General features: G+C 40.9%; 1 protein-coding gene across 4 annotated transcripts in view; it reads left to right on the top strand.

Moving 5' to 3' along the window:
- Nucleotides 1–15,508, top strand: part of LOC111146134 (nuclear receptor subfamily 6 group A member 1) — a 231,703-nt gene that overhangs the window by 190,747 nt on the left and 25,448 nt on the right. For 2 of the 4 annotated variants that reach the window (XM_022501544.1, XM_022501543.1), the window contains exons 3-4: nt 927–1,157; nt 11,900–11,955. In XM_022501544.1, the coding sequence (XP_022357252.1) occupies nt 927–1,157; nt 11,900–11,955 (287 nt within the window). Of the gene's footprint in view, nt 1–914; nt 1,158–11,899; nt 11,956–15,508 lie in introns of all 4 variants that reach the window. The other 2 variants (XM_022501542.1, XM_022501541.1) reach the window with 1 other exon arrangement.

The following is a 15,508-nucleotide window of genomic DNA, read 5'->3' as shown; positions in this document are numbered from 1 at the left end:
CTGAATTTCCTCTTTGACTAACTTGTTTGTTACGAGGCAGTAAGTTCCTTGACTGTGGGGATCATGATGATTTACTTCTGAGTACCCAGTACCGAACACGGGGCCTGGTCACAGAGCAGATGTTCTGCTGGAACGTAAGCATCCCCAGGGACTTTCATTCACTGCTCTAGCCATGCCTTACAACAGTGCATAGAACAGAATAGTTGTCCAATACCTATCTGTTGAATAAGTAGAAGACTGGTTGGCTGGCTGGGCTTGGTTAAAACTTCTTCACTGGCTAATAATTACAACTTTCATTTACTAAGTGCGTGCCATTTGCTGGGCACTTACATTAATTATCAGTAACCCTTATCTCCTTTCTACAGGGTAGAAGTAAGTGATGGGCTGTGGCTGAGGAAGGTGAGGGAGATAGAGGAGTCGAGGATAGCGCCTAAGTTTCTGACCTGGATACTGGTCCAAGTGATGATTAAACCCAGAGAGGGGAGCATGAGTTTTTGGTTTTTTGTTTTTTTTTTTTTAAGATTTTATTTGTTTAGTTGTCAGAGAGAGAGAGAGAGAACAAGCAGGGGGAGCGGCAGAGGCAGAGAGAGAAACAGGCTCCCTGCTGAGCAAGGAGCCCTATGCGGAACTTGAGCCTAGGAACCTGGGATCATGACCTGAGCTGAAGGCAGCAGCTTAACCAACTGAGCCACCCAGGCGTCCCATGAGTTATTTTTCTGAAATAGGCTGTGTTTGTGATACCTGCAGGTAGATGCAAGGGTCTGTTCCTAGGACAAAGGCTCTAAAAATGACCCCTATTTACCAGTTAGCCGGAAAAGAGTGATATTCTTGATCCTCCCAGAACAAGTTTGCTTATTTGAGAACTGCAGGCTTAAAGCCATTATTTCCATGTGTTCTAATTTGAATATGTTCAGTTTCTGTTCCAGATGATCGGGCTGAACAACGAACCTGTCTCATTTGTGGGGACCGTGCCACAGGCTTGCACTATGGAATCATCTCCTGTGAAGGCTGCAAGGGATTTTTCAAGCGGAGCATTTGCAACAAGCGGGTATATCGGTGCAGTCGTGACAAGAACTGTGTCATGTCTCGGAAGCAGAGGAACAGGTGCCAGTACTGCCGCCTGCTCAAGTGCCTCCAGATGGGGATGAATCGGAAGGGTGAGTGGTGCTTGTGGCTCGACTACCCACTTTACCATCACTTTACCTTTAGGGTTAGCTATTAAGCCTTGGAGTTTTTCATTTCCCAGGTCTGCACTATATGCCAGGTCTTGTACCGTGTACTCATAACCCCAAAACACATTTGACACAGTTTCTGCCTACAGGGATTTCCCAGACTAGGTGGGGAGAAAGACTGGGTGAGATGTTACAGATTCTGTGAGAATGAATTCACAGGCTCCAATTGGCAAGACCCCAGTTAACAACCACGTCCTAACTCGGATTAATATACTCTACTAGTTCTTCTTTCAAAGTATAATGACAGGAAGTGGGGATTTTAGATGAAGAAGCAAAAAGGCAGTGTGTCGCCTGAATGTGGTATCATTTTGCTTGCTACAATCATGGCATACTCAAGAGGCTAGGCATGCCCAGAAATCTGCAACCAGGTTGGTGAAGAGTTTGGGATTTATTGGAAAGCTTTCTGAGAGCTGACAGCCTGAGATTATGTGAATAAACCAATATTCTAAGAGGATTAACCCAGGGGGGCAGGCTTTGAAGAATGGATTGGTGTGGGGAAAGCAGAAAGGCCACCTAGAAAGTTTTTAGAAGAGTCCAGAAGAAAGGTGTGAAGAATCTGATGGAGGCGCAGGCAAAGTCATGGCACAGATGGGGAGATGTGGGGAAGCTTACCTGATAGGAGTTGGTAACATACTGGGTATTGGGCAGCATCAGAAGTTGAAGTTGCAGATTTGGAATAATAGTGATGGCCCACCAGGAAAAAAAAAACAAAAAACAAAAAACAAACAAACAGCCAAAAAAAACCCTACCGGGCTAAAAAAGCAGGGTGGGACAAAATGTTGGCCTTGGCAGTACGTTGTTTGAGGTATCTAAGGAGGACACATACAATGTCCATCAAGGAATTTGGGTATGTAGGACTGGAACTGAAGTGAAAAGTCCTGCCTTGAAGTAGATGTTTGTGGAACTGTTCGCAATCAGATGGTAAAATTTTGTTAGTGAGTAGAAATCACCTAGAGAGAACTTGGATGCAGAAGAGAAGAGGGCCAATGTCTGAAACTCAGTATTTTCATGGAGGGTAGAGAGTAGTACAGTATAGTTCAGTAGAAAGAATGGAGGCAGAGGTTGGTGACAGACTGCTCTGTGACCCTTGGCAGTTTGCTTTATGTCTCTAATGCTCAATTATCTTACCTTTAAAACAGTATGATAATACTTAACCTTTTCAGAGTTCTCTAGAGGATTAAATATGACAACGTATATCTACTCAGGAAGGTACTGGGGGTTCATAATAGTAGTATATAGGGGTAGGAGTTAGGTTTAGCAAACTATCCAAGTTGGATTTGTCACATTAATAAATGCAGACTATCAGATATTCTTCAGACTTTTTTTTACTATATGTAGGATAAGAAGGATCTTTTGAAAATTTGCTCATTATGAAGAAAAGTAAGAAAGTTGTAGAAGGGCATTAAGATAAATTTAGGTCATTTATAATTTATTTATAATCCTAATATTTATTGATTACTGTTTAATTAGAAAACTCTTATACACTTTTCATTCATTATGACATTGAATGTGCACAAACCTATTATTAAATACAACCCTCAGTTTAGGGGCACCTGGCTGACTCAGTTGGTAGAACATTGCAGTTCTTTTTTTTTTTTTTTTTTTTTTTTTTTTTTAAGATTTTGTTCATTTATTTGTCAGAGAGAGAGAGAGAGAGAGAGCAAGCACAGGCAGACAGAGTGGCAGGCAGAGGCAGAGGGAGAAGCAGGCTCCCTGCCGAGCAAGGAGCCCGATGCGGGACTCAATCCCAGGACGCTGGGATCATGACCTGAGCCGAAGGCAGCTGCTTAACCAACTGAGCCACCCAGGCGTCCCGAACATTGCAGTTCTTGATCTTGGGGTCATGAGTTCAAGCCCTAAGCTGGGTGTAGAGATAACTTAAAATCTTTTTCTTTTTTTTTTTTTTTTTTTAAAATTTGCCTTTTTTTTTTTTTTTTTTTTTTTTAAAGATTTTATTTATTTGACAGAGAGTTAGAGAGGGGACACAAGCATGGGGAGTGGGACAGGGAGAAGCAGGCTTCCCCTGAGCAGGGAGCCCAATGCGGGGCTCCATTGCAGGACCCTGGGATCATGATCTGAGCCGAAGGCAGTCGCTTAACGACTGAGCCACCCAGGCGCCCCTAAAAATCTTTAAAAAAATATTACCCTCAGTTTATAGATGCAGTTTGGGGGGATAAAATGACTTACCAGTAGATAGGTTAGTGGTGATTATGTTGATAATAATAATTAGTTGTAGTTTGTTATTAATCAAGCAGAGTTTGTACCTAACTATCCACACGGACAACATGTCTATCATATGACATAGCTACTTGCGTGATGGAATGCCCTGTGTTCACTGGATGATAAATACCTATAATAGAGCATTTAAAAACTTAACAACTTTGTCCTGTATTTCTAGTCTCATCTTCTGTCTGGAACTTTCTTCCTGTGCCTCAAGCCTGCTTTGCTTTATCCTGCCTGTGCTCAGGTTCTTTCCTTTGCCTGAAAGTCCTCTCCCTTCCCCACTCTTTCCCACCAGTACCAAATAGGTAATGCCGGAAGAGATGTATCTACCCACTTTCATCTGATTTGGTCTGGGTCTCATTTTCTCATCTCCCTTTGTTGTTTTAGCCGTATTTTATCAAAGCACCTTTATGGGTTGCCTTCTTGACTACTCTCTGATGATTCATCCTCCTTATTCAGTTGGAGTGTGAGATTCTGGGGCTTCTAACCAAACTCTCCTATTTCAGGGAAGAAGAAGCTTAACTTCTTAAATTCCTGTAGCCATAGCCAGGAGAAGATGACACATGGAGTGTGAGGGGTGGGAACTAACTGCCTTCCTATGTCCATTTTCATGCATTACAAGAGGCTTAGTTGCCTTGAGAAGGCTGCCTCTGGGAGAGAAACCCTGCCACCTCCTGGTTGGTGCTGAGAAAGCAGAATTAAAATTACAGTTGCCACTGGAATATTTTTGGATTGGTGGAACTGTCCCATATGGAACTGTAGCGTTTGACATAACTTTATGCATTTGTCAAAGCCTGTAGAATATATACCACTAAAGAAGTTAATTTTACTGTACATAAATTTGTTTAAAAGCAACCAGTATATGGGGAAAAGATAGACTGTAGACTGTGATCAATGAATCACATAGCTACACTGAAGGGAATGGGAGAGAAAGGATCTGACCTTGGGAAATAGTGTTTTAACTATATACTGTACACTGTAGGGCTAAAGACAAAAAACTGTATACAAACAAAGCTCTCTAGTTTGTAAATGTATTTCTCTCAAGGTTATGGGTTGGGAATTCTGTCACTACTTTATTTGTATACTAGAGCTGAACAAACAAGTGAATATACTAATGATGAGAGTTAGGTTTCTCACATCAGAGAAAAAAGTTATAAATCAGAAAAGGGGAAGGCTGAACTAAAACCTCTGGTGCTTGATTGGAAGCATCAGTATGTACTCAAGTTTAGGAAAGAAGATTTAGAAAAACCAGATCTTGGTTTCCATATATCAGTAAAAGCAATAAGGACTCTTTGGAGAAGGGGTTGATTTAAGCATTGAGGCAGGGAAAATATAAGAGGAGCCTAGAGTGTTTTTCTGATGCTAGAAAGTTAGAATGTGCTGTATTTTTTAAAAAGGAGGGGGCAGGGCATTATCAAAAGGTCAGAGAGGTCAACCTAAAAGCACTTCCAGTAGCCAAAGTTGGAAAAACTTGAGCAACAAAATAACTATGTATTAGTTTATAACCCAAAGAATAAAATATCCATGAGTTCATACTGATAGAACTAACTGAATAAATAGAGGAGTGACAGTTCTTTCTCATAGAAAAATTATAAGTTTAGAAGGCTTGAGGGAAATAGAAAATCACCATTAAAAATAAAACAGTAACATTGGGGTGCCTGGGTGGCTCAATGGGTTAAAGCCTCTGCTTTCAGCTCAGGTCATGGTCTCAGGGTCCTGGGATCGAGCCCCGCATTGGGCTCTCTGCTCAGCAGGGAGCCTGTTTTCCCCTCTCTTTCTCTGTCTGCTTCTCTGCCTACTTGTGATCTCTGTCAAATAAATAAATAAAATCTTAAAAAAAAAAAAAACAGTAACAATTGCTGTAGGCAGGATTGACTTATGGATGCTAAAGTAAGATAGCATAGTTTTAAACAGAATGAGAGTATTTGCATAGCCCCAGGATATTTAGTAATTACAAAGGGAAAAATAGTAACTTTCAGTAGAGAATTCTGACAGATAGCACTTTAGCCAAGCAAGCAAAGTCAGTATCACCAGTATACACTGCTGTCATATGTCCCCTAGTATGATAACAGTAAGGACACATAGACACACGGATGGATTCATTCCCAGTCTACTCATGAGGAAACAGGCAAACCCAAATTGAAAGACAATCTTCAAAATAACTGACATTTTTTTTCAAAGACTACATTTGACAGAGAGCACATACGCACGCACACAAGCAGGGGTAGTGAGAGGGAGAGGTAGGCTCCCTAGGGTGCCTGATATGGGGCTCAATCCCAAGACCCTGGGATCATGACTTGAGACTAAGGCAGACCCTTAACCAACTGAGCTACTCAGGTACCCCTAAAATAACTGACATTATGCAGAATATTCTCAAAAGTGTCAGGGTCACAAAAGACAAGGAAAGACTAAGAAAGTTTGAAGGAAACTATGGAGACATGACAACCATATGCATTGTTGAATCCAGTATTGGATTCTGGAACAGGAGAGGACATCAGTGGAGAAATCTGAATATTAAGTTTATACTTTGGTCAGTATTATTATGCTAAAGTTAATTTCTTAGTTTTGACGAATAGTCTGTGGGTTATGTAAAGTGTTAACCGATGGGGAATCTGGGTATAGAGTATATAGGAATTCTCTGTACTATTATTATTACTTTTTTTTTTTTTTTTTTTTTTTTTTTTTGCAACTCTTCTGTAAGTCTAAACATACCTCAAAACTTTTTTAAATGTTCAAAAAGTTTTCAGCTGACATGTGTAAGTCAGCCTTCTCTTGTCCCTTGTCTCTGGGCAGAGATATATCTTCATACCTGGAATTTAGCTAGTCAGGAAATTAGTTAGCAAGACAGTGAGGGAAATTTAAGTAAGGATGGTGAGAAGAGGCTGTGTCCCATCTGTCCATCTTCACTACTACCCCATTACCCCCCCAGACACCAACTGCTCACCCATCTTGCAGCCTTTAGGGTAAATTCTGGCTCCTCAGAATAATTTTCAAAGCCCCTCTGACTCTGGCATTAGTCGCTTCATCCCTTCTCCCTTTGCTGCCCCCCATGCAATTCACATTCCCTCCTAATTCTCCGAAAACTCAATGATGTTTCATGTTTGGGGGGCTTTGCACATCTGGTTCCATCTTCCTGGAATGAGTTACCCCCTCTTCACTTGGTTATATACACTTTCCTTTGGAGGCTCAGCTTTTCTTTGTAACATCCTCTAACCAGCTTTCTCTGACACCACCCCTCAACCAGAAAGCTGAACCTCCTGGACTTCCATAGCCCCTTTTGCCCTCTGCCATAGCCCTAATTACCTTGAGCTATCTTTGTCTGTTTCCTTTTCTGTCCCCCCCCCCATTATTAGTCAGTGTGGCCCTCAAGGGCTATGCCAAGTCCCACATTCCTCCTGTCCTTCACCAGTTAACCAAGTTAGGTAAGATGCTTTCTGATTTGGTGGATTTACTCTGGTGGGGGGGCCAGAGCATGAAGAAGAATGGGGGAAATACTGTTAATTTCATCTGAGGCAAGAGGAAGTTACACTGAACCTCATGAGGGAATTTATTCAGTGCAAAAATTAATGTGGAAAAGAATTACTTAAGAAAATTTAAAATAACTTACTTGTCTCATAACTTACTAGTTAACTAGTTAAAAAGTAAAAAGGTTAAGGAAAACTTCTTTGAAGGGGTTGATGTTTGTAGAATGGCATCATGAGAATAACTCTGTAGCATTGCCATACTGCTGTACCAGGATTAAAATGGAGCACCAAGAAATCCCAAGCAGAGAATATTTGAGCAGAATCTTGAAGGCATAGAAGTTCATGCTCCTTACAAACTTAAATAAGTATGTATGTATGTATGTATGTATGTATGTATTTTTAAGAAATTTCCGCACCCAGTGTGGGCCTTGAAGTCATAACCCCAAGATGAAGACTTGCACGCTCCTCTGACTGAGCCAGCCAGGCATCCCTTAAGAGCTTTTTAAAAGCAACTCCCCTTCTTGCTCTCTCCAAGCATGAGAGAGAGAAAGAGAGAGAGAAGGAGGGAGTGGAATAGAAGGTGAGAGGAAAGTGTATGTGTTTATATATATTTTCTTTACTGTTTGGGAGGAAGTTAAAGCCGTCATTCCTCTTCGCTTTCTAACATAACCATAGTACTATTATCAAAATCAGGAACTTTAACATGGCATAAACTGTAATCTAATTAACAAACCTTATTCAAATTTCACCGATTATTTCCGTGTCCTTATAGCAGTGTATTTTTTGTGATCCAGGAGCCGATCCAGGGTCATGCATTACATTTAGCTTTTATGTCTTTTCAGTCTCCTTTATTATGAAATGATTCTTTATCCTTTTTTTTTTTGTCTTGAATAATTGTTAATTTCGAAGAAAACAAGTAGAATATTCCTCAACTTGGTCTTGTCGGTTTGCTCACAGTACATTCAAGTTACGCATTTTTCCGAGAATGCCACAACGAGGATGTTGGGTCCTTTTGTGCATTCTATCAAGAGTGCGTGGTGTAGCTTTGCCCTGCTATTGGTCATGTTGACTTGAATCACTTGGTGGCAGTGATGTCACTTGGATAAGGTGGTGTTGCCAGACTTCCCCACCTTCTGGTACAGACAACAACGTGTGCAGAGATGAAGATGGGGAACCCCAGAAAAACAAGATCATTGGAGTGTCTTGAATGATAAGCTAGAGAGCTGGGGTTGACCCCATAGACCAAAGGGAGTCACCAGTGCATTTTGAGCAGGACTTTGATACAGTTAGTTTTATGTCTTACTCTCCTTTGCGTTTTGGGGTTTGGTTCGGCTACCTAAGCCTAAGTGAGAAATGGTAGATACATGAGTTCTACAGCAGAAAAAGTATTCATACTTCTTTTAAGCAGATAGAAGAACTATAGCTGCTGCCACTCAGACTGGATAAGAGATAGAGCAAAACCATTCCTATGATCTTGTACCCAGAAGCCCTTTGTTTTTGTTTTTGTTTTTGTTTTTTTCCAGATCAGTTCACTATAAGAAAGATTTTCAGCCCCGTTGAGAAACTTGCTCTTAGACCAGTATAGCGTATAGAATCAGAGTTAAGAAAAGTTAGAAATAGCTAAGATACAGAAACTGCTACAGAAGTAGCAGTTAAGAAAATACATATAAACCTAAACTGAAATTCCCCACTCTGTCAGTTTTTCCCTGAATGGTCTTGAACAAGTCCCTTTACCTCTCTGAGCTTCAGGTTTTTTCATCTCTATACTACACAGGATAATAATAATGTAGACCTTCCAGGAATCAAATGTGATACTATATATGTGAATACATTATAAGCTTTAAACTGTGATCCAAGTTTTTGTTTTGAAAGGGGTGCTGTGACACATTGTATTATTTCCCACACTTCAGACAGTTTCATGCCATCTTGACAAATTTTACCATCTTTGACCAAACCAATACTGTTGTTTATTTCGTCTTTATTTTTTTTTTTTTTTAAGATTTTATTTATTTGAGAGAGCAAGAGAGAATGAGCCTGAGCCGGAGGAGGAGCAGAGGGAGAAGCAGATGCCCCACCAAGCAGGGAGCCCGATGTGGGGCTCGATCCTGGGACTTGGGAATCCTGACCTGAGTTGAAGGCAGACACCCAACCGAGCCACCCAAGTGCCCCTATATTCTTCTTTAAATCAAATTTTAAGAAAATCAAAGTTAATTTTCAAAGGGAATTTTTTATCACCTCAGTGGCTGGAAAATCAGTGTATTTTAATGAATGTTAGGGTAGTGTAATTAAGAGTTTATGCAGCTATGGTATATAGACATACTATGGGGAAAACTAGTGTGGAAAGAAGTCTGGTCTTAATCTAATAGTCTGGATTCCAACCCTGATTCTGCTGTTTAGTTTCTGTTACTGTAAACAAAATAGTTCATTCTTCTGAGCCTTATATTCATTCGTTCAATGGGAGTGATACTGACACTTCCCTCAGGGGTTTGTTTTATACAAGATGGTACCTAAAACATAGTACATGTCCATCATATGTGAGTTTCCTTAGTCCAAGGGGTGGGAGGGTTGAGAGATAACATGAGCTTTTAAATATCAGAACAAAAAATTGGTAAGTTGTAAATCTTTAAGATTTGTGGCCCTTAAAAAAAAAAAGAAAAGAAAAACCTGTTGAGTTCCTTCCTCACCTCCAAGACAGTGAGAGTGAGATATCAAGTAAAATGTATTCAGTGTTGGACTGCTGATGATAGATCTTTATTCTGCATCTGTGAGCTGAAGCAAAGACATAGAAAACTCAGTATTGGTATAGAAGTGTCTGAAGTCTATCATTGACTCTAGAACAGCAGAGAGGGAATTTTAAGGATTTTTAGAGCTTGCAGTTAGGTTGAAAGAGATCTCCAGACAAAAACCAGTATGCATCTGATTCTAATATAAGCTGTGAATGTTTCCCACTCAGATTCACAGCAGCCGTGTAAAGAAAACTATGTTGTCTCCATTTCACAGATGAAGATGTCAAGTCTCCATCAAAGCTGGGAATAGAACCTTGGATTTTCTAATTACTGTGTACATAGAAAAGAGGCTGGTTAGAGGGAAGGATTAGTTATTGAATACCTAGATTATGTGTCAGGCCCTATGCTGTTGCTTTAGCTATGTTATTTTATACGTAATCCTCAGTAAAACCTATAAGATAGGGTCCAGTAGCCCCATTTATTCTTCAAGAAACTGAGGTGAAGAAATTTGCCTGTAGTTACACAGACCAGGCAAAAACTAGATTTATTTATTTTATTTATTTTTAAAAGATTTTTTAATTTTTGTGAGAGAATGCACACTAGTGGGGTTAGGGGTGAGGAACAGAGGAAGAAGCAGACTCCCCACTGAGCAGGGAGCCCGTGTGGGATTTGATCCCAGGACCCTGGGATCATGACCTGAACTGAAGGCAGACACTTCACAGACTGAGCCACAGAGGTGCCCCCAAAACTGGATTTAGACAAGCTTGTCTAATTCTGAAATGTGTAAGGAAAATGAACTTCCTCTTAGACTTTCAGTTACCACAGGAACTGAGCGTTATGCTTAGAACCCTCAATCCTGCCCGCAAGGACTTTCTAGATTCTTCATGTTAATTTTTTTGGAAGAAGGTATATTATTTATATATGTATATGTATATATAGCAGAGCTTACTGTCATATGATGCTGTTTGCTTATCTTCTGTTGTTAACATTGCCTTCTCCAAACTAGCCTCCACAGCAGCCATCACAAAGATTTTTCAAAAATGCCAACCGGACCACATCCTCTGCATTCCATCTTACCCTCAGCTGCTTCTGCTGAAGTTCATACTCTTACTCTGACATTAAAGGCTATCTCTGATCTGGCCCCAGTTGGCCTCTTCAACTTCCAAGTTCCATCTCTTGCTACTCTACACACACACACACACACACGCACACACACACACGTTGGGGACATGGGGCGGAGGAAGAGAGAGAATCTCAAGCAAACTCCACATCCAGTGCACAGCCCTACACAGGGCCCGAGATCATGACCTGAGCCAAAACCAAGAGTCTGATGCTTAAGCGACTGAGCCATCCAGGCACCCCTTTATTGACTGCTTTTGTAGGGAGAAACCAGTCAGATCAAAATTTTGGTTAATTAAAAAAAAAATCTGTTCTCCTCATCCTAAAAATTAGACTCAAACTTAGCCTGGAAATTAAAAAAAAAAATACTTTTTTTTTTTTAAACATTTTATTTTTTTATTTGGTAGACAGAGAGGCAGGCAGAGAGAGAGAGGAGGAAGCAGGCTCCCTGCTGAGCAGAGAGCCCAATGTGGGGCTCGATCCCAAGACCCTGGGATCATGACCTGAGCCGAAGGCAGAGGCTTTAACCCACTGAGCCACCCAGGTGCCCCCCAAAAAACTTTCTTTAACAATGGAAATATTCTGGGCGCCTGGGTGGCTAAGTTGGTTGAGCATCTGCTGTCAGCTCAGATCACGATCCCAGTGTCCTGGGATCGAGTCCCACAAGCAGGGAGCCTGCTTCTCCCTCTGCCTGCTCTGTGTGCTGCTCCCTCTGCTTGTGCTCCCTCTTTCTCTGATAAATAAATAAAATATTAAAAAAATAAAATACAATAAAAATGGAAATGTTCTTTCTCTTCCTCTCTTTGAATTTACTGAAGCCTTCAGATGCATCATCCTGGTGAGATATTCGTAACTGTGCACAGGACTATTAATAATGCTGTCACCTTTGTTGAGCATTTTAAATGTATGCAGGTGTGCATTATGTGTCCATTGCCTTGGGGGCCCAGAAGAATCTGTTGCTTATGAGGTAGCCTACAATAATGCAAAGCGTATGTACTTTGGGTCCAGGAAGACCTCTGTTTTAATCTTGATTTCACCAATTACTACCTCGTGCTTTTGGCCAAGTAAGTTCTCTTTCTGTGCCTAGATTTCTGTGGGTATGCTTTTGACTGTCTTGACTTATGTTTCCTTCCAGCAATCAGAGAAGATGGCATGCCTGGAGGCCGAAATAAGAGCATTGGGCCCGTCCAGGTGAGTTCTAGGCCTCAGTCCTTGTGATCTGTCCTAGAAGCCCAGTGCTTTCGATGTTCCTGTAGCTACTTACCTTGATCCTCTCATTTCCTGATGGGGGGAGCCATCTTGCTTTCATTACCATAAAATTGTTTTTAGAGCCTGGTTTTGAAAGTGCTTTGAAAATCTTAAATATGCAACATAATGATTAAAGCTCTTCTTATGATTCCCTCAACCCTTCCCAAGGATTTCACAGGAAATGAATCTAATTCTGGTTCTAAACCATCCAGAGGATTTTTTATGTCAGTCACTCAAGGTTGTTGATAACTTAGCCTGGCAGAAATCAGTAAGACTACTTTACTGTTCAATGTCTCTAAAGATATATCAGTGGAAAGTTCATTGCCTTACTTGTAGAATAGGAATAATAATAACCATTCTATTCCACCGATATTTAAGTACTTACTGTGTGCAGGTCCTTTGTACTGTGAACTCAGTCTAGTGGGAGAGACAGATGTGTGACTAGACATCCGAGTATAGTGAATGGTAACAGGATGCTCAGAGAGTACAGAAAGGAGGGACCTTTTTTTTTTTTTTTTTTTTTTAAATTAGAGCATGGTTGGGAACTGAAGACATTTGGGGAAGCCTTCCTAGAGGGGGTAAAGTTTGAACCGAGTCTTGAAGGAAAAGGAGGAATTAGCTATGCTGGGAAGGGTTGGGGAGCCAAATATCTTCTGTTACTGCTGGACAGAAGAGGCAGTAAAAAGACCACAAGATGAATCTTTAAGGAATCACAGGAAGTTGATGGAGTTGGGCTGGAGCACTGGGCACATGTAGTGGAGTGGCAGAAGAGAAGGCAGATTCCTTGAGTGTGGAATCTTTTCTCTAAAGAATGGCCTTGATTATAGCTTCCTAGGTAAATTCTTCGTAGGGCCAGCCTACACCAACTTGTTCTCACTTGCCAACAGAAGAACTTCATGAAGGTAGAAAATTGGATCTGTTCATAACCCAACAAGTGAATCCTCAGCATACCAGTGAGCAGGACCATGCCTCAGGGATTATTGCTCTGGACCAAGAGGCAACTACTAAAAGCTTTTAAGTAGAGAGAGGCATGGTCAAATTTGCATTTTAAAAAGATCATTCTAGGGGCACCTGGGTGGCTCAGTGGTTGAGTCACTCACCCTTGATTTCAGCTCAGGTTGTGAACTCAGGGTTGTGGGATCAAGGCCCACATCAGGCTCCTTTTTCAGAAGGGTTTCTGTTGAAGATTTTCTCTCTCCCTTTCCCTCTGCCCCCATGCACATGCTCTCTTCCTCTAAAACAAATAAATCTTTTAAAAAAGAAATTATAAAATTACAATAAAAAAAGAAAGGGGCACCTGGGTGGCCCAGTCGGTTAAGCAATCTGCCTTTGGCTCAGGTCATGATCCAAGGGTCCTGGGATCGAGTTTCACATTGGGCTCCCAGCTCAGTTGGGAGTCTGCTTCTCCTTCTCCCTCTGCCGCTCCCCCTGCTTTTGCTCTCTTTTTCTATCTCTGTCAAATAAATAAAAATAAAAAAGAAAGATCATTCTAGCAATAGAAGTGGTTTCTGAGGAGCTGGGTAAGTGTCCATGAAACTGGAAGCAGAGGAAAAAGCAGTTCAAAGATTTTACAGCAGTCCAGCTAAGAGATACAGATAGTGGTTTTAAGTAGGGCAATGGTAGTACAGTTTGAAGGGGAGAGAATAGATTCAGGAGAGATGTAATAGGAAAAATTAATAGGATTTATCCAGTTGAATGTGAGGGAATGAGAGAAAGACAGGAATTTGTAGGTATTTTGAGACATATGCCTATGAAATATGGGACAGTTCCTAGCATTTATATGCACTCAGTCGGGCTGTGGCGTGTGCTGTATTCATATCTTTTTTTTTTTTTTTTAAATCAAACATTTTGGGGCACCTGGGTGGCTCAGTGAGTTAAAGCCTCTGCCTTCGGCTCAGGTCATGATCCCAGGGTCCTGGGATCGAGCCCCACATTGGGCTCTCTGCTCAGTTGGGGGGCCTGCTTCCTCCTCTCTCTCTGCCTGCCCTCTCTGCCTACTTGTGATCTGTCAAGTAAATAAAATCTTTTTTAAAAATAAATAAATAATCAAACATTTTTATTCATGTTATAATAAAAATTAGTTTATTTTGGTCTATACCCATATGTGTTCTTTTGTGTGCGTGTTGTAAAAAACATATAACATGAAATTTATCTCCTTAACAAATTAAGTATATGGCACAGTATTATTTGCTATATGTACATTTTTGTACAGTAGATCTCTACAGCCTTTTCATCTTGTGACCGAAACTGTATACCCATTGAACAATTCCTTATTTGCCCTTCTCCCTGTCCACCACCATTCTACTTCCTCTTCTAAGAGTTTGACTACTTTTGATACCTCATGTAAGTGGAATCATGCAGTATTCGTTCTTCTGTGACTTCCTTCACTTAGCATAATATCCTTAAGCTTCATCCACATTGTAGCATATGCTAGGATTTCTAAGGCTAAATATTCTGTTTTATTTATATACCATGTTTTGTTTATCCATTAATCCATCAACGGATATTTAAGTTGTTTCCATCTCTGGGGCGCCTGGGTGGTTCAGTGGGTTAGGCCTCTGCCTTCGGCTCAGGTCGTGCGTGATCTCAGGGTCCTGGGATCAAGCCCTGCATCAGGCTCTCTGCTCACAGGGAGCCTGCTTCCCCCACTCTCTGCCTGCCTCTCTGCCTACTTGTGATCTCTCTCTCTGTCAAATAAATAAATAAAATATTTTAAAAAATTGTTTCTGGGGCGCCTGGGTGGCTCAGTGGGTTAAAGCCTCTGCCTTCTACTTGGGTCATGATCTCGGTCCTGGGATCAAGCCCCATATCGGGCTCTCTGCTCAGTAGGGAGCCTGCTTCCCTTCCTCTCTCTCTGCCTGCCTCTCTGCCTACTTGTGATCTCTGTCTGTCAAATAAATAAATAAAATCTTTTAAAAAAAAATTGTTTCCATCTCTTGGCCATTATGAATAATACTTCAGTAAATGTAGGAGGACAGATATCTCTTAGAGATCCTGATTTCAGTTCTTTTGGGTAAATACTCAGAAGGGGGGATTACTGGGTCATATGGTAGTTTTATTTTTAATTTTTTGAGAAACCTCTATACTGTTTTCCATAGTGGCCCCATCATTTTACATTCCCACCCAGCAGTGCATAAGGGTTCCAATTTTCTGTATCTTCTCTGGTATTTCTTATTTTCTGATAATGGTATTCTGGATAGTTGTGAGGCAATACCTCATTATGGTTTTGATTTGTGTTTTTCTGATTAGTGATATTGAGCATCTGTTCATATACATGTTGGTTGTGCTGTTTACATGCCTTTGGAGAAGGTATTTCTTTGTATGTCTATTCAAATCTTTTGCCCATTTTTATTTATTTGTTTTAAAGATTTTATTTATTTGTCAGGGAGAGAGGGGTTGAGGGAGCACAAGCAAGGGGAACAGCAGGCAGAGGGAGAATCAGTCTCCTGACTGAGCAAGGAGCCTAATGTGTGACTCAGTCTCAGGACCCTGGGAT

This window comes from Enhydra lutris, unplaced genomic scaffold, assembly GCF_002288905.1.
Source record: "Enhydra lutris kenyoni isolate GAN:26980312 unplaced genomic scaffold, ASM228890v2 scaffoldscaffold13, whole genome shotgun sequence".
In the NCBI taxonomy this organism is placed as follows: Eukaryota; Metazoa; Chordata; class Mammalia; order Carnivora; family Mustelidae; genus Enhydra; species Enhydra lutris.
This window is presented reverse-complemented; position numbering and strand designations above follow the sequence as displayed.